We start from the raw sequence: 26,211 nt of genomic DNA on the forward strand, positions 1-26,211 counted from the left end.
AATCAGGTAGACCCAACACCAAAATGATACTATTCTTTGATTTAAATATTTGCTTCTCGTCGCGGCAAGAGGGGCAGGGTGGCTGGGCCACTCCCCTCGGCCCTGGTCCCGGCCTGCCCCACCCAGCCGCCATGGCCCAGGATGAGGGTATATATTCAGAGGGGACGCAGGACGCCAGTGCAGAAGGAGCCTGGGTGGAGCTGTGGTCGCACTGAGGAAGCTTTGTAGGTACATACAGTTGCACCCCTATTTTCACAAAGCTTGGCTATCACAGCATTATGAACACTAATGACCTCAAACTCAGGTTGTCCAAAGCTGAGCAAGAACACCCACTATGTTTCTGGAGTGAGCTTGAGGAAGCCCAACAGGTAGAACTTTATGCAGAGCTCTAGGCCTTCAACTTTGAGGAACTGAACTTCTTTTTCCAAAAGGCCATTGAAGGATTTAACCATTCCTCTCATCAAGAAAAGGTGGATGCGTGAATGGAACTTGTCCCTCGAGAGGTACTGGGCAGTGCTACAGGGAAGCTAGATCAGCTCCAGGCCTGAGAAAGCAAAGAACTTTTCCAGATTTCTCAGAACAAAGTAACAGTTTTTCTAGTTGGTGGACAGGGGACTAGACTCGTTGCATATCCAAAGGGGATGTATGATGTTGGTTTGCCATCCCATAAGACACTTTTTCAGATTCAAGCAGAGCATATCCTGAAGCTACAATAGTTAGCTGAAAAATATTATGGCAACAAATGCATTATTCCATATAATGATCAGTGGCAGAACAGCGGAATCTACAAGGAGTTCTTCACCAAGCACAAGTACTTTGGTTTAAAAAGAAAAGAAAATATAATCTTTTTTTCAGCAAGGAATGCTCCCTGCCATGAGTTTTGATGGGCAAATTATTTTGGAAGAGAAGAACAAAGTTTCTATTGCTCCACATGAGAATGGTGGTCTTTATTGGGCTCTTGCAGCCTGGCATATTGTGGAGGATATGGTGCAAAGAGGCATTTGGAGCATTCATGTCTATTGTGTTGACAACATATTAGTAAAAGTGGCAGACCCACGGTTCATTGGATTTTGCATTCAGAAAGGAGCAGACTGTGGAGCAAAGGTGGTAGAGAAAACAAACCCTGCAGAACCGGTTGGAGTGGTTTGCGGAGTGGATGGAGTTTACCAGGTGGTAGAGTATAGTGATGTTTCCCTGGCAACAGCTCAAAAATGAAGCTCAAATGGATGACTGCTGTTCAATGTGGAGAATATTGCCAACCATTTATTCACTGTACCATTTCTGAGGATGTTGTCAATGTTTATGAACCTCAGTTGCAGCACCATGTGGCTCAAAAGAAGATTCCTTATGTGGATACCCAACAGCACTTAATTAAGCCAGATAAACCCAGTGGAATCAGTATGGAAAAATTTGTCTTTGACATCTTCTAGTTCGCAAAGAAGTTTGTGGTTTATGAAATATTATGGGAAGATGACTTTTCCACACTAAAGAATGCTGACAGTCAGAATGGGAAAGACAATTTTACTACCGCAAGGCACACTTTCATTATTGCTGGGTTCTCAGTGCAGGGATCACTTTATAGATGAAAATGGCTCTCATCTTCCAGCAATTTCCCACTTAAAGGATGCCAATGATTTACCAATCCAGTGTGAAATCTCTCCTCTTATCTCTAATGCTGAGGAAGGAATAGAAAGTTATATACAGATGTAGAATTCCATGCATCTTTAATCATCGATGAGAATGGAGTTCATGAGCTGGTGAAAAATGGTATATGAACCTGATACCAAGTTCTACCACAATAGGAATAGCTTTTATTTTTGATAGACCAACTGTGAACCTATAGGACCTCCTGGATGACTGAAGTTTAAATATCCACAGGGTTTTATTTTGCTTGTTGAACTCTTATAGCTACTGCAAACTTCCTGAGATCTAGATGACTGAACTTCAGATAGCATTTTTATAATTCTCAACTCATTGAAGGTCTTATTTATATTTTTCAATTGTGTATTTTTTTCCAAGGCAAGGAAACCATTGGCAATCCAAGAAATTTCCTACAGCTGAAGCTATAGTCAGGATGTTCAACATCACTTTACTTGGAGCTGGAGGCATTTGTTTTTGAAGTTGTGCATAGTAATAATATGTCATTGTAGATGTTGAAAGGTTTCTATGATACCAAAAGTTTATTTTATCAAACAGTAAACTTTTTAAATGAAATAATTGGACAGTAAAATAAACTTATCTTCCTGTCTGTGGAAAACAATAAAAATTTGCTTCTTCCTGTCAGAGTTTTCACTTATGCATATTATTGAACAGTTGATTTTTTATGAATAGACTGAAGAAAAAACCCATCACTATTATAGATAGATGAGTAAATTTTCAGTCGTTTTCATCTTCGATGGCAAGCAAAATCAAATATTTGGAGGCAAGAATTATTGAGCAAAGCGTTTTCTACCTCTGTGCACAATTGAAATGACATTATTCAAGGTCACTGCATCTGAACACATCCTCATTCATGCATTATCCAAGAAGAAAAATGGTCTTCAACGGGCAGGGGCAGGAATAGTGGGAAGTTATGAGAGTGCTGGACATGGAGAAGGTACAAAGTAAATCATTGTCTGCTATTCACTATGTAGAATTGCATTGTTTTTTATTGCCTTCTGTATATTTTGTTCAGTCAAAAATAATTTTTAGTGATAAGTAGGTACTTTGCGAGGCATTGGGGAAACAAATGAAAAACACATCCTCTGTTTTTGAGGAGTTCACAATCTAGAAATGAAGTCAAAAGAGTAAGTAAATACCTGTAATAAACTCTAAAAAACATGTAAAATGAAAAAATATCCTGATTTGCATGAGAGCTTAAAATATGACTATTTCTTTTGATGAAAAACTCTTTTATTAAGGAGAAAAGACCATGGCCTTACTCTTTATGTTTTAGTGTGTACTGAGTTATCAATTCATGATTTCAGATTCTATTCAAAACTTGTAATAGTTGGCTCTTTGTTCCTACTTGTCACACATTCTGTGTTGTTTTCATGTTAGAATAGGATGGCAGATATATCTATGTTCAAAAGTAAATACAGTATTTGAACTTACTCTATTACAGGTAACCACATGGTGGATATTGGGGATATTATATTTATTTTGAATGAGCTACAGGAACAGTATGAGGATGTTTGTAAGTGAGCTCTTGTTGCTATGACAAGTTTTTAAATTATAATTTATAATTAATTTATAATTAAAGTCTTTACATTAAATCTTAATTTATAAGTTTTATTTTATAAAGGATTTTGAAAACCTCTGAATAATTTACCCTCTTAAATCAGGGAGATAAAATATAATACTCAAAATGCTATTTACATGTCTTCTTTTTAGAAATGTCTATGCATGTTCTTTGCCCAGTCTGTTTGTTTGTTTGTTTGTTTATTTATTTATTTATTTATTTATTTTGAGATGGGGTTTTGCTCTGTTGCCCAGGCTGGAGTGCAGTGGCACGATCTTGGCTCACTGCAACCTTTGCCTCCTGAGCTCAAGTGATTCTCCTGCCTCAGCCTCCCAAGTAGCTGAGATTACAGGCATATGCCACCATGCCCAGCTAGTTTTGTATTTTTAGTAGAGAGAGGGTTTCACCATGTTGGTCAGGCTGATCTTGAACTCCTGAACTCAGGTGATCCACCTGCCTCAGCCTCCCAGAGTGCTGAGATTACAGGCGTGAGCCACCACGTCTGGCTCTTTGCCCAGTTTTTAAGGTTTTTTTTTTTTTTTTTTTTTTTAACTGTTGTTTGAATTCCTTATAAATTCTGGATATTAATCCCTTCTCAGATGAATAGTTTGCAAATATTTTCTCCCATTCAAGAGGTTGTCTCTTTATTCTGTTATTTCTTTTGCTGTTGGAAAATTTTTGGTTTAATATAGTCTCATTTGTCTATTTTTGTTTTTGTTGCTGGTGCTTTTGAGATCTTAGTCATAAAATCTTTCCTAGACCAATATCCTTAGACTTCTCCCTATGTTATCATCAAACAGTTTTTTTGGTTTCAGGTCTTATGTTTAAGTTTTTAATCCAGCTTGAGTTGTTTTTTGTATATGATGAGAGAGAGGGGTTTAGTTTCATTCTTCTGCATATGGTTATCCACTTTTCCCAGCACCATTTATTGAAGAGGGTATCCTTTCCTCAGTGTACATTCTTGACTGCTTTGTTGGCTTTGTTGCTTTGTTGGGCGTAAACGAACAGTTGATCAGTTGGGTGTAAATATGTGACTTTATTTCTGGGTTCTTTATTCTGTTCCATTGGTCTCTGTGTCCATTTTTTTTGAGATGGAGTCATGCTGTGTCACCCAGGCTGGAGAGCAGTGGTGCGATCTCAGCTCACTGCAACCTCTGCCTCCTGGGTTCAAGCGATTCTCCTGCCTCAGTCTCTTGAGTAGCTGGGATTACAGGCATGCATGACCATGCTTGGCTAATTTTTGTCTTTTTAGTGGAGATGGGGTTTCAACATATTGGTCAGGCTGGTCTTGAACTTCTGACCTCAGGTGATCCACCTGCCTCAGCCTCCCAAAGTGCTGGGATTACAGGTGTGAACCACTGTGCCTGGCTTTTTTTTTTTATTATTTAGATTAATTTTATTGACAAGATTTATAAGAACAAATTAAATATTTAAAATCAAAGGCCAATTATTAGGTCTCATTTAGTTGCTTATTTTGTTCACTTCTATTTACCTTTCCCTAGTGTCTGAGTAACTATCAAACAAGTCAAACCTGTGAAAATACCTGTTAACATTCAACATATATATTTCTGTTCTATGATGCAAAGATATTTTTCAACACTTAATTGGTACATCAAATGTGTCATTCTGTCATAAGCAGCATGTTTTAAAATTCAGATTTAATAAACTGATTTAAGACAGTAAATTGAAAGACAAAATTAGTCTCATTCAGGAGTGGTCCATTATGTTGATCATCTAGAATCAACACTGATTAGCCAAACTTTAAAAGCCAGAGCCCCAACTCCAGAGAAACATTAAATTTCTTTAATGTAAAAGTATATTATTTTTGAGACACACTTTGTCAGAGATATCCACGATTACTTGCACATTACATTCTGGCATTATAATCTGGTACTTTAATCGTAATCATGAAGGTGGCTAGGTTTCTGGTAAATATCAGCATTTTATATGGGCAAAAGCAGTTAATAAAAATTGGTTCATTTACTGTAAGCCAAGTGTGCTTGTACTTAATCCCACCCTTTCCAAAGTTTTTGAAGCTTTGATATGTTGATTTTTGGTCTGTCCTTAATATAAAATGTACCTACAGACACTTTTACAGAGTTAATACTAAAATTACAAATTGATGACACTTTCGAGCAAAGCAGGATAACTGTTCCTTCAGTGTTTCATCACTGAATTGACTTTCCCTGCTCCATTATACTGTCTGGCTGAACACTGACATTCCATAGTCTACAACTGTAAAGATACCTACCTATGTGAGTTTAAAAAGTGGTCTGCACAAAAGAAATAAAAAAAACTTTATATACAACAAATTGTTTTTTAAAAATACAAAAATAACATCTGTCACTTTTGTCATGCTAACAATCTGACATATATACACATGCAGGAGAAAAATTCCAATTCAGTCATCTGGACAACTGTAGCTTGTATATTTTTAATATGATGGACACACTGCTGCTGAATTTTCACACTGACAGAGATGTGTATTCAAAATATTTCATATACTAAATACTGCAATCTCTGTGTGTATAAATCCCAGTCATAATAGTTTTTGTTCCACTTGATTAAAAGTATGCCTTAAGCAAGCTAATATTAAGTGCACTAAAAACCACGACAGTTCAAGAATCTATGACCTTATATAAAGAAACCCAAAATGTACAAAATACAACTATAAAAGCAAGGAACAATTAATGCCATGCAAGATTTTAACTAAAAATGGCATAGAAATGCAATTTAAAATAGCAAACTCAAATTCACATAACACTCAAGATAAAAAGGTCAGCAGTAAGTTCTAACGTTGCTTAAAAAGGATTTAGAAAAGGAAATACATTCTCTTTGCTGGTATAATGGTATAAATCAGATCTTCGAATCTATGGGAACGAGTCATCTTCTCTGTCCTCTATCTCAAGAAATTAGCTCTTTTACATTAGCTGTTTTTATGAAATCTTTTCTTTCAGTTAAATCATAAGTAGGATAATTTTCATAGACCTGTTTGCAAATCTGTTTCATTGTGACTTCTTCCAAGTTAGCACTGGCCAGTAGTTTCTTTATTGTTTCCTTTAATTCTTCATCTGTAGGGGGTTTCTTAAACTTTTTAATTAAAGGTTCATCATCTGAACTGTCCTCAGACTCACCTTCTTTTTTGGAACTGTTTTGACTTTTCTTGGTGGTGCTGCCATCTGCTTTCTTAACATTGGCACTTTTCACAGATTTTTTACTTTTAGAAGTAGCTTTCTGTTTAGGTTTTCCTCTTTTGGCTGTCTTTTTTGGTGGCTCCTCTTCACTTTCTTTATCTTCATCATCTGAAGACTCTTCCTTGTTTTTCTTTTCATCTTCATCACTGCTAGATTCATCTGATAGAATTTCAGGACGTTTGGTTTGCTTAGCCTTTCTTGCCATTCCAGAACTGTTCCGTTCCTTTGTACTGCCTTTGCTATAAGTTTTTTTAGATTTTGGCAATGGTTTGCCAGAAGGCTTTGGATGCGTTAAGAAATTCAAGATCCTCTTCACTAGTTCACTATTTACATCCTGATCTCTCCAAATCAAGACCCTCACAGATGCTCTTTAACATGGCATTTCTAAATTTTTTCAACATTTCTTACTTCTTTTTGTATTGGACACTTCCTTTTTCAAACGGAAAGCCACTGAACTGATGCCACATTCTTAGTGCCTGGCCTGTTGTAAAGCAGTTTGTGTAGATTTCTAAGTTCATTGGTTTTCTTCTTACTTAGAAAAAAATGTATCCTCTCAATTTCACAAAGTTTCTGCCCCTTTCCTTGTGCAATTGTAAATGGCTCTCTCTGTAAGGGAGAAACTTGCATTGTCAGCCTCTCTACTTTCTTCTTTTCCCTCTTGCCTACCACGATGAGACTCTTCTCTTTTTTCTCCTCCTCCTCCTCGTCGTCCTCATCCTCTTCCTCCTCGCTCTCCTCTCTGGGACCAGGCATTTCCGGTTCTTTCTCGGATGCGGACTGGGCGGGGGTTCCCTCGCCCTCCGCAGCAGGGGCGGAGGCGGACATGCTGTGAACCGTGGATCCCGGCCTCCACGGGCCTGGCACGCGAGGGCACGAGGAGGTTCTGGGAGGTGGCGGTGGCCGACGCCGAGGAGAAGGCGCGCCTGCCGCTGTCTGGCTTGACGCTCGTGCCGCGCGCTCGGCTACCCAGAATCAACAAGGTATGCCCGGCTTCTCTGTCTATTTTTATACATGCTGTTTTGGTTGCTGTATTAGTCTTTTCTTATGCTGCTAATAAATACATACCCGAGACTGGGTAATTTATAAAGGAAAGACATTTAATTGACTCACAGTTCCACATGGCACTTTATGTCTTTTATTTGGAGATTTTAATTCATTTACATTCAAGGTAATTATTGATATGGAAGGATTTTACTACTGCCATTTTGTTAATTGTTTTCTGCTTGTTTAATAGATCCTTTGTTTCCTTATTTTTCTCTTCTTTTGTGATTGATTTTTCTCTATTGATTTTTTTCCTTTTTATCTTTTATTTACTGTAGGTTTTTGATTTGTGGCTACTCTGAAGCTTACAAAATATCTTGTAGTTATGACAGGCAATTTTAAGCTGATAGCAAGTTAACTTTGCTTACATAAACAAACTATGCTTTTACCTCATCTCTCCTTCTGCATTTATAATTTTTGATGTCACAATTTACAGATTTTTATATTGTCTCCCTAAACAAATCATTGTAGTTATTATTATTATTATTATTATTATTATTATTATTATTATTATTTTGTTTGTTATTGAGACGGAGTCTCGCTCTGTCGCCCAGGCTGGAGTGCAGTGGCGCGATCTCTGCTCACTGCATGCTCAGCCTCCCAGGTTCACGCCATTCTCCTGCCTCAGCCTGCGGAGTAGCTGGGACTACAGGCGCCGGCCACCATGCCCGGCTAATTTTTTGTATTTTTAATAGAGACAGGGTTTCACCGTGTTAGCCAGGATGGTCTCGATCTGTTGACCTCGGGATCCGCCCGCCTCGGCCTTCCAAAGTGCTGGGATTACAGGCGTGAGCCACAGCGCCCAGCCAGCTTTTATTATTATTATTATTATTATTATTTTTTTTTTTTTTTTTTTTCTTGAGACAGAGTCTTGCTCTGTCACCCAGGCTGGAGTGCAGTGGCCGGATCTCAGCTCACTGCAAGCTCCGCCTCCCAGGTTCACGCCATTCTCCTGCCTCAGCCTCCCAGGTAGCTGGGACTACAGGCGCCCGCCACCTCGCCCGGCTAGTTTTTTGTAGTTTTGGTGGAGACGGGGTTTCACCGTGTTAGCCAGGATGATCTCGATTTCCTGACCTTGTGATCTGCCCGTCTCGGCCTCCCAAAGTGCTGGGATTACAGGCTTGAGCCACTGCGCCCGGCCGCTTTTATTATTTTTAACCTTCATACTATGTAAGTGAAGTGCACACCACCAGTTACAGTATTAGTGTATTCTGACTTGGTGTACTTACCTTTACCAGTGAGTTTTACACATTTATATGTTTTTGTGTTACTAAACAGCATCTTTTTCTTTTGGCTTGAAGAACTCTTTTTGACATTTCACGTAAGACAAATCTAGGGGATGAACTCTTTCAGCTTTTGTCTGGGAAAGTCTTTATCATTTCTGAAGGACAGTTTTTCTAGGTACAGTATTATCGGTTAGCAGTTTATTTCCTTCAGTACTCTGAATATATTTTCCATTCTCTATGAACCCATAAGGTGTCTGCTGAGAAATTTGCTCTCCTTATTGGAACGTATATGTTATTTACTTTTCTCTTGCTATTTTCAGAATCTCCCTTTTGTACTTGATATTTGACAGTTTGATTATAATATGTCTTGATGTACTCCTGTTTGAATTCATCTGATTGGAGGCATTTGGCCTTCCTGTACCTGGATATTTACATATTTGCCCAAATTTGGATTGTTTTCTGTTCTTGTTTATGTAAGTTTTCTACTCTTTTGTCTTTCTCTTCTCCTTCATAAACTCTTATAACTTGACCATTTTCTCTTTGGATGCTGTCCCATAAATCCTGTAAGCTTTCCCCATTATTTTTCATTATTTTTCTTTTATTCTCCTCAGACTATGTATTTTCAAATAATTTGTCTTCAGGTTCACAGATTCATTCTTGTACTTGATCAGTTATGTTGCTGATGTTCTCTATTGTATTTTCCATTTCTTTCATTACACTTTTCAACTCTTGATTTTTGTTTATTTATTTTCTTTTGTGTAATTTCAGTGTCTCTGTAAAATTCTATTTTTGGTCATTTATTGTTTTCCTGATTTCATTGAATTTTTTTCTCTGTATGTCATTAATTTTATTCCCTGAACTTTCTCTAGACAATTAGTTTGAATTCTGTCAGGAAGTTTCTATATCTTCATTTCTCTGGGGTCAGCTATCAGGAGATTATTGTGCTCTTTTGGTAGTAGTATGTCTCCTGGATTTTTCATGTTTCTTATTGCCTTATGTTGATGTCTCTGCATTTGAAGGACTGGGAAAGCCCTAATCAGTCAGAATCAGAGATTCTGGGCAGGCTGTTTGGTGTGGTCCAAAAGCCTAAATCAGAAGTGTCAAAGATTATATTTTTACCTGCTCACAACTTATTTATCTGTTAGTGCACTTAGAGATACATATATAGCACCATCTTTAAGTATTTTCAGACTTTAATATTCAAATATTTTCATTTACTTATTTTCAATTGTTCATTCTCATAGAGTCTAAGATAAGAAACTTTTTTATTTCCTCTAGGCAAAATTTATTCATAGTTGAGATTATACTGCTGCTGCTCGACAGTCTCATAGAGTTGTTTTGAGGATCAAATATTATAACATTTGAAATGCTTTGAAATGTGTTATTCAAATGTAAGATAAGATTCTGAAACATCAGATAAATTTTGTAAATGAAGTCCCAGTTTGGGGCATTGTGTTAATATTTTTCTAAAGCTGTTGTTTTATATATGAAGTTACTTTTTCCTCCACAAATACCAAGAATATTTAGGAGAGTAATTACTTAAGTTCTAATTTTATAAATCAAATCTCCCCTTTCCTCATAGTTCTGCACTTTTATAAGTAGGGAATATCTGTCTGTATTAGCTTATTAGTCTATTATCTTTGTCAATTGGGAAAGAGTGGGGAATGAGAACCATATGCTTCATTAGCCTATCGTTTTAGTTTCAGTGTAACTTTAAATAGCTTTGGATGGGAATATGTAAACATATTAAAGCAGCACATTATATTTGACTTAGTTAATGGTCCAATCTTTTGACTATCAGTTCTTTAATTTTTTGGTTTGTTTTATATGTTTAAGCAACTAATAATTTCTTGAATAGTTTTCATGAGGACTTAGTTTAGTTTTGAAATGTGTTGCAGATTATACAAGTAAATGAAATAATTGTATATTTCTCTTATTTAGCAATTACAGAAGGATCACCTTTGGATGAAATTACTTCAGACAGAAAGTTATCAAGTATAGCAGGATGCTATCTAAAATATAAGAAGAAAAACAGTTTGTCTTCCAAACTCCCTGAACCTTCAGTATCCAAAAAGTTAAATAACAAAAGCAACCAATATTATAGCAAAATTATGGAGAATGATGACCTTGAATCTAAAAGATCAAAAAATACTTGGCAAATAAGAAAATTTCTGGGTGGGGTCAGCAGCAGTAATGTAGGAGTCCAAGAACCATATTCAAAGAATGGCATAAACTTTAAAAAACATTCAGAGAAGGGTGAAATTCATGACTCAAAGTCTAAACCACAAAGCTTGAAGAGTAGTACAAGCCTCAGTAAGTCTCTAGATAAAAGTGATATTTCTAGTATCCCAAAACTTCAGAAGCCAGCTGTAAGAAAGCGTTCCAGCCTCCTAAAACAGGTTTCATCTACGGAAAAACCTGCAATTAATACTCTGGGTAAGTATAAATCTAGCTTCTTGAGTTCTTCAGTCATCACAGAAATGCACAGAATGAATCAATTATTAGATAGTTGTAAGCATTTCAATTGTTAACACCCTGAGTAACCACCACTTCTTCTTTTTTTTTTTAATTTTAAAATTATTTATAGAGACAGGGTTGCCCAGGTTGGTCTCAAACCCCTGGCCTCAAGCAATCCTCCTGCATTGGCCTCCCAAAGTGCTGGGATTCACAGGCGTGAACCACCATGCCTATGCAAAAATTCTGGAAACGTACAGTAGTGATGGTGGTACAACTTTGTAAATGTGATTAATGCCACTGAATTATATGTTTGTTTATTCTTTATTTTTTGAGTCACAATCTCACTCTGTCACCCAGGCTAGAGTGTAGTGGCGTGATCCTAGCTCACTGCAGCCTCGACCTTTTGTTTTCAAGTGATCCTCCTACCTCCTCAGCCTCCCATGTAGCTGGGAGCATAGGCACATGCCCCCACACCCAGCTAGCTTTTTTTTTTTTTTTTTTTCCGTAGAGTTGGGATCCCACTCTGCTCCCAAGGCTGGTCTTGAACTCCTGGCCCCAAGTAGTGCTCCCGTCTTGGCCTCCCAAGGATCTGCGATTACAGGCATGAGCCGCCAAGTCTGGCCTGCCACTTCTGACACATAGACCCATGGATATAATATTGTGATTTTGATGATAATTCCTTTTCAGATGTCCTCTTTAGGGAGGAGTTTAACTTTTCCTGAGAAACTTATTCAGTGATTAATTGGAGTCATTAATATTCTCTAGAAAGCAGAAGGCCTGGCTTCTTTTGGAAATGTTTATTTTGTAATTTATTAAATATTTAAACAAGTGGAAATCTATGTGAAATTTTTGCTTAGAGTGCTGTAGTTTAAATATATAATATAGTACTTCAGGTATTATCTCTTATGGAAGGAGAATATCAGGAAAAAATAATACTGTATATCTAGGTCTCCAAGTCTTTATGATTTTTCTCAAAGATGAGCAATGGTTTCCCAACCAATATATTTTCTCTCTCTGTATTACTTTCATCACAGAAGCAGTGTGTATGGAACCCAATTAAAGATTTCTTGTAGTCCTCTGCTGAAGTTGCTTAAGTCATATTTATTCTCTTTTAAAAACTCACTGACTTTCATATCACATTTAGTATTTAATGTAATAGATAAAATGATTGCTTAGTGAAAAATTTGTGATTCATACCTTAGTGCAAATTCAAATAACTCAATGGAAAAAAAGGAATGTGATCTATTAAGGAGGCACAGTGATGATCATCCTGTTTCTGATTCCTTTACCAAGGCACTGCTGCTACTTTGTGCCACATTTGTATTTCTGAGAGTTATTTTTATTTCAATAAGAATTAAAACCTTGGGTTAAAGGAATAATGAAATAGCAGACCGACGTGGGTAGAAGAGGCTGTCAGAAGAAAGCGTATTTTACCTTTCTCATGTCACTAAAATAAAATGATGTCACCTACCACTGCCATATTTAATGTTCTGAATATAGAGAAGTATGAAATAGTTCATCTGGCATAAATTCCCGAAACAAATTGATGGTAATTGGAATTTTATGGAATATGACTGCCTGTATGATTTACATTAAAAATTCTAACTTTTCACTTTTAAATAATTTTACTTTCTTAAGAGTCACAAAAGTAGTACAAACATTTCCATCAGGACATGATCTAAACCAGGAAATTAACACTGATGCAATACTGCTTACTGATCTACAGACCTTATTCAAATTTTGTCAGTTTTTCCATGAATGTGCTTTTTCAATTCCAGAATATAATCCAGAATTACCCACTACATTTAGTTGTCACTTTTCCTTAGTCTCCGTCAATCCGGGATGCTTCTTCAATCTTTCATGACCTTGACACTTTTGAAGAGTATTGACTAGTTGTCTTGTATAATACCCTTCATTTTGGATTTTTGTTTTATTCCCTCATGAATAAATTCAGATTATGCATTTTTGGTCAGATTACCTCAGAAGTGATATTGTAACCATCTCAGTGCATCATAGTAAGAAGCACGTGATGTCTACGTGTATTTGCTTCTAAGACTTTATTTTTTGAAGGTTATGAACTGAAAACATGGTAGAGTAAATTAATGGGATGGTGAAGAACTCTACATTTTTGCTTGGAATTCTTCAATTTAAACAAAACACTTCGGTGTTTTTATTTCTTGGACTCATTAATTTTACACACACACATACACACACACACACTCAGGCTAGAGTACGATCTCAGTGCACTGCAACCTCTGCCTCCTGGGTTCAAGTGATCCTCCTGCCTCAGCCTCTTGAGTAGCTGGGAGTACACACATGCGCCATCACGCCCAGCTAATTGTTGTATTTTTAGTAGAGACAGGGTTTCACCATGTTGGCCAGGTGGGTCTCGAACTCTTGACCTCAAGTGACCCACCTGCCTTGGCCTCCTGCAGTGCTGTGATTACAGGCAGGAGCCACCATACCTGGCCCCATGAATTTTATTTTAATCAGAAGCGGGCAGCATTGGCTGGGCCACTGGAACAGGCTGTTCCTCAAACAAGTAGATTATACATGTTTATAGAATGTTAAGACAGTTCTGTGTTTGAGCTATAAGAGAAAGATTAAATATAATGTTATACAACAGATATATGGAAAGAAAAGCAGTCCTATAAAATCTATAAGGTAATATAAAATAGATAAAACTTCTTTAATTTCTACAGATTTTGAGTATTGATTATTGCTTTTGACACAAGAATTCAGTTGCTTAATAATTCTGTACATTTTGTATATTTAGAAAACTTCTGTGAAGCTATCAGTAAACTTCAAGAAAATTACATTTCAGCAGAAGGACTTCAGTCTATTTTGCCTTCAATAGGAATTACTTTATTAGATAAAGAATTCCAGAAGATTGTGACAGACACTAGTAGAAATGGTGAGAGACTGATAACACTGAAGTTTCTGAGAAAGTTAGATATTTTTATGGGATAGTATTAAATATTGGAGGAATTCCTCTCAATTAGAAATTAGGAATGGGTCATTCTAAAGAAAATTCAGATATAAAAATGGAAAATAGTAAAAAAAAAAACAACCTGTAAGTTCTGACCACATGGATTGGTTTGGAGCATGTAGGCCTTTCCTATTTCCAGATCATTTCAGTAAAGCTCTTCATCACTATCCCTAGCTGTGCCTATTAATAGTAGGGTGGTGCTGGGGAGACTGATCTAGTTGTAGCGAGGTTCAGACAGTAAGACCGCAATATCTAAGGGTATGGAAATCTCTACGCAAATAACCCAAGGATCCAAAGATTAATAATTGGAGATTACAAAATATGGGGGAATTTAGAGCCAGGTATGCTTAGCAGTTAACATTTAGATGTTGAGTGGCATATCCCAGTTACCAGCCTAAGTTAAAAGCAGAGTTTAAGTTTCTAGGAAGGGTTTTTTATACTAAAGTATTTTTATCTACGTTTAAACGCAGGGTGTTTAAGTTTCTAGGAATGTGGGTCGTTTATATTTATATGTAGAGATTCCCCCTTCCCCAGTGTGTGATGTTCCCCTTCCCGAGTCCAAGTGATCTCATTGTTCAGTTCCCACCTATGAGTGAGAACATGCGGTGTTTGGTTTTCTCTTCTTGTGATAGTTTGCTAAGAATGATGGTTTCCAGCTGCATCCATGTCCCTACAAAGGACGCAAACTCATCCTTTTTTATGGCTGCATAGTATTCCATGGTGTATATGTGCCACATTTTCTTAATCCAGTCTGTCACAGATGGACATTTGGGTTGATTCCAAGTCTTTGCTATTGTGAATAGTGCCGCAATAAACATACGTGTACATGTGTCTTTGTAGTAGACTAATTTATAATCCTTTGGGTATATACCCAGTAGTGGGATGGCTGGGTCATATGGTACATCTAGTTCTAGATCCTTGAGGAATTGCCATACTGTTTTCCATAATGGTTGAACTAGTTTACAATCCCACCAACAGTGTAAAAGTGTTCCTATTTCTCCACATCCTCTCCAACACCTGTTGTTTCCTGACTTCTTAATGATTGCCATTCTAACTGGTGTGAGATGGTATCTCATTGTGGTTTTGATTTGCATTTCCTCTGATGGCCAGTGATGATGAGCATTTTTTCATGTGTCTGTTGGCTGTATGAATATCTTCTTTTGAGAAATGTCTGTTCATATCCTTTCCCCACTTTTTGATGGGGTTGTTTGTTTTTTTCTTGTATATTTGTTTGAGTTCTTTGTAGATTCTGGATATTAGCCCTTTGTCAGATGAGTAGGTTGAATGACTTGGACGAGAGGAGAGAAGAAGGCTTCAGTCCATCAAACTTATCAGAGCTAAAGGAGGAATTACGTACCCAGCGCAAAGAATCTAGAGAAGTTATTTTTATCAGCGACTAAGAATTTTCCACAACAGAGAAGTAAAGAGGTGACATTTTGGGGAAAGACTGATTTGAGAATAACATTAAAAGTGAATCCTCAGAATCTGGGCACAATTTCTTAGCTAAGGTAAATCAGAAAGAAGATTCACTTAAAAATTATATAAAGAGTGGGTGGCACTAAAATTATTGAGCCCTTTTTGCTGCTTATCAGGATTGACATGATCACTGTGAGGGTTTATGTCTAAACATAGGTAAAACTTTGGACCACATGGATACTAGGGAGATAGAGATGGGGATACTTGGTTTTGTCAGGGCTGATTAGTATTGTTAAGGTGTCTTAATGGATAGCATATTGAGTGGGTTTTCAAGATGATATGAAATAGACTCCTTAACTCTCTCGTGGTCTGTCTATATGGACAAGTTTCTTTTTTCCTAGATCTGTTAAGAAATTAGTATCTAACTCAGTCCTTTGCATGTAATAGATATTGAAAAAGCAGGGACTGTGTCTTTCTTATTTTTGTGTTCTCGGTGCCTAGCATGGTTCTTGGCACTAATATGCTCTCAATAATTGTCCAAATGAACTGACCTAATCTAGAAAGAATTATGAGACATGACATGAAGGAGAAATAGGATGATGAAATGAAGGATCAAGTAAATTTTAAAAATAGTTGTGTTAAAATGCAAATTTACCTGTATGCAAAAATACACCAGAATGTATAATCTAAACTCTTTTTTTAAAAACAGAGAATGGAATGGTGGCGTTAGATGACTTTATAAGTACTCTCGCCAAGGAGCAAAGTTTTCCTGAATGCAATGGTAGGTAGGAAATTTGTTTTAAAATGATTTAGAGGGAAGAGCAGTGCTGATTGAGAAGAATTAGATTCAACAGAACTGGGCTTGCTTTTGGATGGAATAGGCTTGTGACTCTTAGGCAAGTCAGTTGCCAGTTTTTAAAAACTTGCTATATCAGAGTAATAATAGCTAAGGTGTTTACCTCACAGAGTTGTCATGTGAATTTTGCAAACTGAAAAGTGATCCATAAATATATGGTAATAATGATAATGTAGAGATCAAATAGGTAATTAGCAACATTGATTAGGAATTGATGGATGATATGTTTTTTTTTTTTTTCAATGGACTTCTTTGAATGAAATACTCGTTTGGTTCACCTTTGATTTAGAACTTTTAAAAACAACTTTATCAAGGTATAATTTATGTATGTAAAATTCACTCATCCATTGATTTTTATTAAATTTATTGAGTTGTGCAACTATTACCACAATACCCTTTTTTTGCTTGCAATATTTTTATACAAATGATTAAATATTTTTTAGCAAGATTAAAATGAGAAATGAAAGATATTAAAGCTTGCTGTTTTTATTTTGTTCTGTTTATGCATATGCTAAAAAAAATAAGCTTTTTGTTTCTTTGCAAAAAATTCCCCAGATAAGGAAAGATTAGTCCAAAGCAAGAGATTTCCTTTTATACTTACATGATGAGACTTATATTAAAAGCTACATTGTCATTTGTCATTTCTGATGGATGTAAGTGGCGAAGTGTCTGGATTTATTGAAGACAATATTAGTAAATTGATTTCTTTTAAAAAGTGTTCCTTTATGTTCAGTTTGTAAGCAAATAGACTATTATTATTATACTTTAAGTTCTGGGATACATGTGCAGAATGTGCAGGTTTGTTACATAGGTATACACATGCTATGGTGGTTTGCTGCATCCTTCAACCTGTCATCTACATTAGGTATTTCTCCTAATGCTATCCCTCCACTAGCCCTCCACCTGCCAACAGGCCCCAGTGTGTGAAGTTCCTCTCCCCGTGTCCAATTGTTCTCATTGTTCAACTCCCACTTATGAGTGAGAACATGTGGTGTTTGGTTTTCTGTTCCCTGCATTCGTTTGCTGAGGATGATGGTTTCTAGCTTCATCCATGTCCCTGCAAAGGACAGGAACTCATTCTTTGTTATGGCTGTATAGTATTCCATGGTGTATATGTGCCACATTTTCTTTATCCAGTCTATCATTGATGGGCATTTGGGTTGGTTCCAAGTCTTTGCTATTGTGAACAACACTGCAGTAAACATACGTATGCATGTGTCTTTATAGTAGAATGATTTATAATCCTTTGGGTATATACCCAGTAATGGGATTGCTGGGTCAAATGGTATTTCTGGTTCTAGATCCTTGAGGAATCGCCATACTGTCTTCCACAATGGTTGAATTAATTTACATTCCCACCAACAGTGTAAAAGCATTCCTGTTTCTCCACATCCTCTCCAGCATCTGTTGTTTCCTGATTTTTTAATGATCACCATTCTAACTGGTGTGAGATGGTATCTCATTGTGGTTTTGATTTGTGTTTCTTTAATGACCAGTGATGATAAGCTTTCTTTTTCATGTTTGTTGGCTGCATAAATTTCTCCTTTTTTTTTTTTTTTTTTTTTTTTTTTTTTGAGACAAAGTCTCACTCTGTCACCCAGGCTGGAGTGCAGTGGCGTGGTCTTGGCTCACTGCAGCCTTTGCCTCCTGGGTTCAAGTGATTCTCCTGCCTCAGCCTCCTGAGTAGCTGAGACCTCCGAAGTACAGGTGCATGCCACCACTGCCCGGCTAATTTTTTGTATTTTTAGTAGAGACGGGGTTTCACTGTGTTAGCCAGGACAGTCTTGATCTCCTGACCTTATGATCCGCCCACCTCAGCCTCCCAAAGTGAAATCTCTTCTTTTGAGAAGCGTCTGTTCATATCCTTCACCCACTTTTTGATGGGTTTGTTTTCTTCTTGTAAATTTGTTTAAGTGCTTTGTAGATTCTGGATATTAGCCCTTTGTCAGATGGATAGGTTGCAACATTTTTCTCCCATTCTGTAGGTTTCCTGTTCACTCTGATGATAGTTTCTTTTGCTGTGCAGAAGTTATTTAGTTTAATTAGATCCCATTTGTCAATTTTGGCTTTTCTTGCCATTGCTTTTGGTGTTTTAGTCATAAAGGCTTTGCCCATGCCTATGTCCTGAATGGTATTGCCTAGGTTTTCTTCTAGGGTTTTTATGGTTTTAGATCTTACATTTAAGTCTTTAATACATCTTGAGTTATATTTTCTATTAGGTGCAAGGAAGGATTCCAATTTCAGTTTTCTGCATATGGCTAGTCAGTTTTCCAAACACCATTTATTAAATAGGGAATCATTTCCCATTGCTTGTTCCTGTCAGGGTTTGCCGGAGATCAGATGGTTGTTAATGTGTGGTGCTATTTGAGGCCTCTGTTCTGTTCCATTGGTCTATATATCTGTTCTGGTACCAGTACCATGCTGTTTGCTGTTTTGATTACTGTAGCCTTTTAGTATAGTTTGAAGTCAGGTAGCACGATGCCTATAGCTTTCTTCTTTTTGCTTAGGATTGTCTTGGCTATACAGGCTTTATTTTGGTTCCATATGAAATTTAAAGTAGTTTTTTAATTTTGTGAAGAAAGTCAATGGTAGCTTGATGGGGATAGCATAGAATCTATAAATTACTTTGGGCAGGATGGCCATTTTCATGATATTGATCATTCCTATCCATGAGCATGGAATGTTTTTTCATTTGTTTGTGTCCTCTCTTATTTTCTTTTTTTTTTAAATATGTATTTTATTATACATAAAACTTAGAAATATTTCAAGATTTATATACATTAACTTTTGCAATCTTCCTGCTGGTAAAAATACAAAACAGCAGTATAAGAACCAGTTACTCATATATTCAACTATATTTATGCATACTTAACAAAATGAAGTTTTCCTAAAAACTAGCAAGATACAAAATAATGTCAAATCTAAAATGGTATATATACTTATGTTTTTAGCTATTCTTATAGATTATAAACCCTTATTAACATTCATCTTGGCCTACTTCTTTAAAGTTGAGTGATAGCATGAACTCTGAAAAGAGAATGCATGGGTTCTCCCACAGCTATATGGCCTTGGGCAAGTCACTTGTCAGTTCCCTCATCTACAAAAAGTGGGTGTTAAAAATATTCACATCACAGATATGAGAGATTAAGTAGCTTAACACATAATGGCTAACATACATTTCATGGCTTATGTGTTTTTCAAACTACAGGGCACTTTTATGATGTGACTAGTATTTTAAGTAATCAATGCAACTTAGTATTTTTCTCTCTAACTACCTGAATATATGTCTCCTTACCTCTACTATGCCCTTTAAATGTTCTTTACCCACACAGTAGTTAATTGTGCTAGGTGTAAGTCTGATTCTAATCATAAATTAGTATAATTCAGTCATCTTAGTGTTAAGACTTGTTCTCAGCAGATAAGACTTTTAGGACTAGTTCCCTGAAAAAGCTGTATTTATTTATGATAGTTTATGTGCAATCTGTAGGGCCAGGAGCATTGTCTAATCTGACCCAAAACGTCTTTTTGAACTAGATAAGGCTCTTCTTCAGTGATCCAAGAGCAGCCCCTTTGGGATTTCTGGAAAGCAAATCAACCTGCACTTAGGGTTGCATGAACAGTGGGCCAAAAGTCGTTAACACATGCATCATAACTCCAGTCCCTGTTAAAGGGAACTAAAGGGCTTTGATTTAATAGGCCCTCTTAAGCAAAGCAAATATAAGATTAAGTTGTTGGTACTTTTGCATTAGCTTAAGGGAATGTGGTAGAAAATTTAAATGAGCTAAGATGAATAAAGTCGAAAACCAAACACCGCATATTCTCACTCATAGGTGGGAACTGAACAATGAGATCACTTGGACACAGGAAGGGGAACATCACACACTGGGGCGTATTGGGAGGGATAGCATTAGGAGATACACCTAATGTAAATGACGAGTTAATGGGTGCAGCACACCAACATGGCACATATATACATATGTAACAAACCTGCATGTTGTACACATGTACCCTAGAACTTAAAGTATAATAAAAAAGATGAATAAAGTCCACGATGCCATCAAAACCTGCTACAACCCAAGTTACCAACGTGATTCTGTTCTAGTAAGAATGAGTTTTTAATCCAAGAACTGATTTGATGAGCAGAAAGTTAAATACAATCTTAAATTTACACTATAGAATATGACAAGTATTAAAAATGCTGGCCCCCAGGTACAGTGGCTCGTATCTGTAATCCCAGCACTTTGGGAGGCTAAGGTGGGCAGATCTCGAGTCCAGAACTTTGAGACCAACCTGGGCAATATGGCAAAACCTCATTTCTACAAAAAACAATGTTTTTAATTAGCCGGGCATGGGGGTGTGTGCCTTGTCTCAGCTACACCAGAGGCAGAGGCGGGAGGATCGATTGAACCTGGGTGGTCGAAACTGCAGTCAGTCATGACCAGACAACTGCACTCCAGCCTGAGCAACAAAGTGAGACCCAGTCTCGAAAATTTCTTTTAAAAAGCCACCGTTCCCTTGGCCGGGCGCGGTGGCTCAAGCCTGTAATCCCAGCACTTTGGGAGGCCGAGACAGGTGGATCACAAGGTCAGAAGATCGAGACCATTCTGGCTAAGACGGTGAAACCCCGTCTCTACTAAAAAATACAAAAAAAAAAAAAAAAAAAAAAAAAAACTAGCCGGGCGAGGTGGCGGGCGCCTGTAATCCCAGCTACTCAGGAGGCTGAGGCAGGAGAATGGCGTAAACCCAGGAGGCGGAGCTTGCAGTGAGCTGAGATGGCGCCACTGCAATCCAGCCTGGGCGACAGAACGAGACTCCGTCTCAAAAAAAAAAAAAAAAAAAAAAAAGCCACCGTTCCCGAACAGTTATCCAAAAGCAATAGCTTTATTTGGAGTGGATGGTGATAAACATTTAGGGCTCTTAAATCTATCTAAAACACAGGTATGTTTGATCAAAAGATCTTTAAGCAATGCCTTATCACTTTAAGACTTTGTTGCTTCATTTTAAAACCTTTCTATCATCCTATTCACCCATTCAAAAGCTTCAAGCCATATCTAAATAAAGGTATATGTACTTTCAGGATTTTGCTATATATATAAAGAACTGTAAAGCCAATTAACTGCAGTATATAATAATGGTAAAAGACAATATTGGTACAAGAATGTTTAAATGTCACAGAAACATTATGTCAACCTTCATAAAGCCAATAAAAATGGGATAGTGTATTAATTTTCAAATTAGTTACTAGATTTTCCCAAAGATTTGAATATTTCAGATATTTCTAACTTTGACATATTGCTAACCAAAAGCAACAAACATAAACTTTGTTTATATTAGTTGCAGCACTAATAAAGCTTAGTTTGCTATTTATTCATGCTGCCACCCTATTTTTCATTTAGCAATGTACAGAATGAGCCCATTTAAACAATTCAGATCGACGTTTTCAATGAGAAACTATTTTCCACATGAATTCCGTCAACAAATAGAAAATGTGATACAGTATATTCTTTACCTCATGTAGATTGTTAGATAAACTTTGGTAAACAGATAGAGAGGCTTCAGAAAACCATATTAAAGTGATTTCATTTAAAAAGGTTATGATGTGTTGGTTGAAAAAGAGTATTGACATCAGTATCACTGAAATTAATGTAACTACAACAATGTTTAAAATTTTAAAAAATTCAATTTCCTTTTCATCCTTATCAGACCAGGAACATGGCATCCTTTTTGGAGAAATTTTCATTTTGGGAATGAGAACGTTCTTAATTTGTCCAATTTCTGTTCTGCTCCATTCTTCTTTCAATATTTTGCTTACTCGAGGATAAATCTCGACAGTTTGAACCTCAGGAAGTGGTTTTTGTTTCAAGATCTCTACACGCTGGTGTACATCATCAACTTTTTCAAGAAATTTAAGTGGAGACTCTTCTTGTAAAGATGTTGTCAGTGTCATTAATTCAAGCTGCTGCTCTCTCATTTCCTTCATTCTTTCAATTTGTGGAGTATATTCTTGATTAATTAGATTGCCAACATCACAGAGAGCTGTTAGGAAACTTTTTTTTTCTGTTCTAATGTATCATTAAGCTCCTTAAAATACTGGAGAACGACTTCCTTATCGCCTTGGACCATTTTCTCAGAATGAGAATTTTGTTCTTTCAGCTTTTCAATAAGATGGGTAAGATCTGTCCAGTGTGTGTCAGTCAACTGTTCAAGCAGTTTTTGAGGAGTGTCCTTTTCTTTGAAATAGGCACTTTGAAGGTCATCTATAGGATGACCATGATGTTGACCTATGGTAAGGCAATGACCACACTAATTTTTTGTCTAGTAGACAGTAAACATTTAATGGTTGCCTGTAATGTTCAGGGCAGGTGACAATATCTGGATGGTCTTCTTGCTGGTATTTTTCAATAATAGCCCTTAATGCAAAATTAACAGGTAAAGATTCAATACCAGTTGGAGCAATTTCAATAATACTTCTGCAATTAGGGCACTTGAGTGGAATTCGTAAAGGTCTCCATATGTAAAAGTTACCAGATGCCTGAAGAATGTTTTCCAAACAATTTCTACAAAATGTATGAGAGCATGGCAGTACACAAGGATCTTCAAAAATACTGTAACATATGGGACAAGTTAACTCTTCCTCAAAATTGTGCATTTCCTACTTTGTTGATCTCCTGGTTTGGGGACTGAATACACTCTCTCCAACTCCTTCCAGAATCTTTTATTCTTATTCGCGGGGAGGAGGCGGACTAGGCGACTCCACAGCGCTGAAACAGAGAGCCACCGGCTCCATGCTGATGCTGAGAGTTGCCCCAAGTCCCCGCCCTCCTCCGCCCTGAAGGGCTTCAGGTGCCTAGGCCGGGCGGGGCCCTCCTCTCGTATTTTCTTGAGCAGTGGTTTGTAGTTCTCCTTGAAGAGGTCCTTCACCTCCCTTGTGAGTTGTATTCCTAGGTATTTTATTCTCTTTGTAGCAGTTGTGAATGGGAGTTCACTCATGATTTGGTTGTCCACTTGCCTGTTTTCGATGCATAGGAATGCTTGTGATTTTTGCACATTGATTTTGTATCCTGAGACCTTGCTGAAGTTGTTTATCAGCTTGAGATTTTGGGCTGAGACAGTGGGGTTTTCTAAATATACAATCATGTCATCTGCAAACAGAGACAATTGAACTTCCTCTCTTCCTATGTGAATACCCTTTATTTCTTTCTCTTGCCTGATTGCTGTGGCCAGAACTTCCAATACTATGTTGAATAGGAGTGGTGAGAGAGGGCATCCTTGTCTTGTGCCGGTTGTCAAAGGGAATGCTTCCAGTTTTTGCCCATTCAGTATGATATTGGCTATGGGTTTGTCATAAATAGCTCTTATTATTTTGAGATATGTTCCATCAGTACCTAGTTTATTGAGAGTTTTTAGCATGAAGGGGTGTTGAATTTTGTCGAAGGCCTTCTCTGCATTTATTGAGACAATCGTGGTTTTTGTTTTTGTTTCTGTTTACGTGATGGGTTACATTTATTGATTTGCATATGTTGAACCAGCCTTGCATCCCAGGGATGAAGTTGACTTAATCGTGGTGGTAAGCTTTTTGATGTGTGGCTGGATTCTGTTTGCTGGTATTTTACTGAGGCTTTTCACATCAATGTTCATAAGAGATGTTGGCCTGAGATTTTCTTTTTTTGTTGTGTCTCTGCCTGGTTTTGGTATCAGGGTGATGCTGGCCTCATAAAATGAGTTAGAGCGGAGTCCTTCTTTTTCTATTGTTTGGAATAGTTTCAGAAGGAATGCTATCAACCCCTCCTTGTACCTCTGGTAGAATTTAATTCTGAATCAATCTGGTCCTGGGCTTTTATTGGTTGGTGGGTTATTAATTACTGCCTCATTTTCAGAACTTGTTATTGGTCTGTTCAGGGATTCGACTTCTTCCTGGTTTAGTCTTGGAAGGGTATATGTGTCCAGGAATTTATCCATTTCTTCTAGATTTTCTAGTTTATTTGTGTAGAGGTGTTTATAGTATTCTCTGATGGTAGTTTGTATTTCTGTGGGGTCAGTGCTGATATCCCCTTTATCATTTTTTTATTGTGTTTATTTGATTCTTTTCTGTTTTCTTCTTTATTAGTCTTGCTAGCAGTCTATCTATTTTGTTAATCATTTCAAAAAACCAGCTTCTGGATTCATTGATTTTTTTGAAGTATTCTTCATGTCTCTATCTCTTTCTGTTTTTCTCTGATCTTAGTTATTTCTTGTCTTCTGATAGCATTTGAATTTGCTTGCTCTTGCTTCTCTAGTTCTTTTAATTGTGATGTTAGGGTGTCGATGTTAGATATTTCCTGCCTTCTCCTGTGGATATTTAGTGCTATGAATTTCCCTCTAAACACTGCTTTAGCTGCGTCCCAGAGATTCTGGTACATTATGTCTTTGTTCTCATTTGTTTCAAGTAATTTATTTATTTCTGCCTTCATTTCATTATTTACCCATTAGTCATTCAGGAGCAGGTTGTTCAGTTTCCATGTAGTTGTTTGGTTTTGAGTGAGTTTCTTAATCCTGGGTTCTAATTTGATTGCACTGTGGTCTGAGAGACTGTTATGATTTCCATTCTTTTACATTTGCTGAGGAGTATTTTACTTCCAATTATGTGGTTAATTTTAGAATAAGTGCGATGTAGTGCTGAGAAGAATGTATATTCTGTTGATTTGGGGTGGAGAGTTCTGTAGGTGTCTATTAGGTCTGCTTGATCTAGAGCTGAGTTCAAGTCCTGAATATCCTTATTAATTTTTGTCTCCTTGAGCTGTCTAATATTGACAATGGAGTGTTAAAGTCTGTCACTTTCACTGTGGGAGTCTAAGTATCTTTGTATGTCTCAAAGAACTTGTTTTATGAATCTGAGTGCTCCTGTATTGGGTGCGTATATAGTTAGGATAGTTAGCTGCTCTTGTTGCATTAATCCTTTCTTTATCGTTTTTGATCTTTGTTGGTTTAAAGGCTGTTTTATGACAGACTAGGATTGCAACCCTGGTTTTTTTTTTTTTTTTGCTTTCCATTTGCATGGTAAATATTTCCCTATCCCTTTATTTTGTGCGTGTGTGTGTCTTTGCATGTGAGATGGGTCTCCTGAATACAGTACACTGATGGTTCTTGACTCTTAATTTGTCAGTCTGTGTCTTTTAATTGAGGAATTTAGCCTGTTTACAGTTAAGGTTAATATTGTTATATGTGAATTTCATCCTGTCATCATGATGCTAGCTGGTTATTTTGGACATTAGTTGATGCAGTTTCTTCATAGTGTGATTGGTCTTTCTATATGAGTGGTTTTTTTTGCAGTGGCTGGTACCAGTTTTTGCTTTCTATATTTAGTGCTTCCTTCAGGAGCTCTTGCAAGGCAGGCCTGGTATTGACAAAATCCCTCAGCATTTGCTTATATGTAAGGATTTTATTTCTCCTTCACTTATAAAACTTAGTTTGGTTGGATATGAAATTCTGGTTAGAAAATTCTTTTCTTTAAGAATGTTGAGTATTGGCTCCCACTCTCTTCTGGCTTCTGGCTTGTAGGTTTTCTGCAGAGCTATCTGCTGTTAGTCTGATGGACTTCCCTTTGTAGGTAACCTGACCTTTCTCTCTGGCTGCCCTTAACTTTTATTTTATTTTATTTTTTTATTGAGATGGAGTCTCGCTCTGTCACCCAGGCTGGAGTGCAGTGGCACGTCTCCACTCACGCTGGCTCTGCCTCCTGGGTTCACACCATTCTCCTGCCTTAGCCTCCCACGTAGCTGGGACTACAGGTGCCTGCCACCATGCCCCACCAGGTTTTTGTATTTTTTTAGTAT

At 37.1% G+C, this 26,211-nt stretch overlaps 2 protein-coding genes and 2 pseudogenes across 4 annotated transcripts in view; 2 read left to right on the forward strand and 2 right to left on the reverse strand.

Moving 5' to 3' along the window:
- Window positions 1-26,211, forward strand: part of EFCAB13 (EF-hand calcium binding domain 13) — a 126,915-nt gene that overhangs the window by 42,024 nt on the left and 58,680 nt on the right. For both annotated transcript variants that reach the window (XM_010363530.2, XM_030923055.1), the window contains 4 exons: window positions 3,104-3,175; window positions 10,623-11,117; window positions 13,915-14,052; window positions 16,253-16,324. In XM_010363530.2, the coding sequence (XP_010361832.2) occupies window positions 3,104-3,175; window positions 10,623-11,117; window positions 13,915-14,052; window positions 16,253-16,324 (777 nt within the window). The remainder of the gene's footprint in view (window positions 1-3,103; window positions 3,176-10,622; window positions 11,118-13,914; window positions 14,053-16,252; window positions 16,325-26,211) is intronic.
- Window positions 279-1,775, forward strand: LOC104662516 (annotated as a pseudogene).
- On the reverse strand, window positions 4,604-7,239 carry LOC104662517 (annotated as a pseudogene). Its single transcript, XR_004054963.1, has one exon. The product of XR_004054963.1 is annotated as a protein DEK pseudogene (transcript).
- Window positions 21,840-23,165, reverse strand: LOC104662518 (tripartite motif-containing protein 59-like). The gene is given in 3 exon segments (XM_010363528.2): window positions 21,840-22,447; window positions 22,450-22,703; window positions 22,705-23,165. Coding segments are annotated over 3 exon segments (1,206 nt in total). The 5' UTR covers window positions 23,049-23,165.

This window comes from Rhinopithecus roxellana, chromosome 19 (assembly GCF_007565055.1).
Source record: "Rhinopithecus roxellana isolate Shanxi Qingling chromosome 19, ASM756505v1, whole genome shotgun sequence".
Taxonomy (NCBI): domain Eukaryota; kingdom Metazoa; phylum Chordata; class Mammalia; order Primates; family Cercopithecidae; genus Rhinopithecus; species Rhinopithecus roxellana.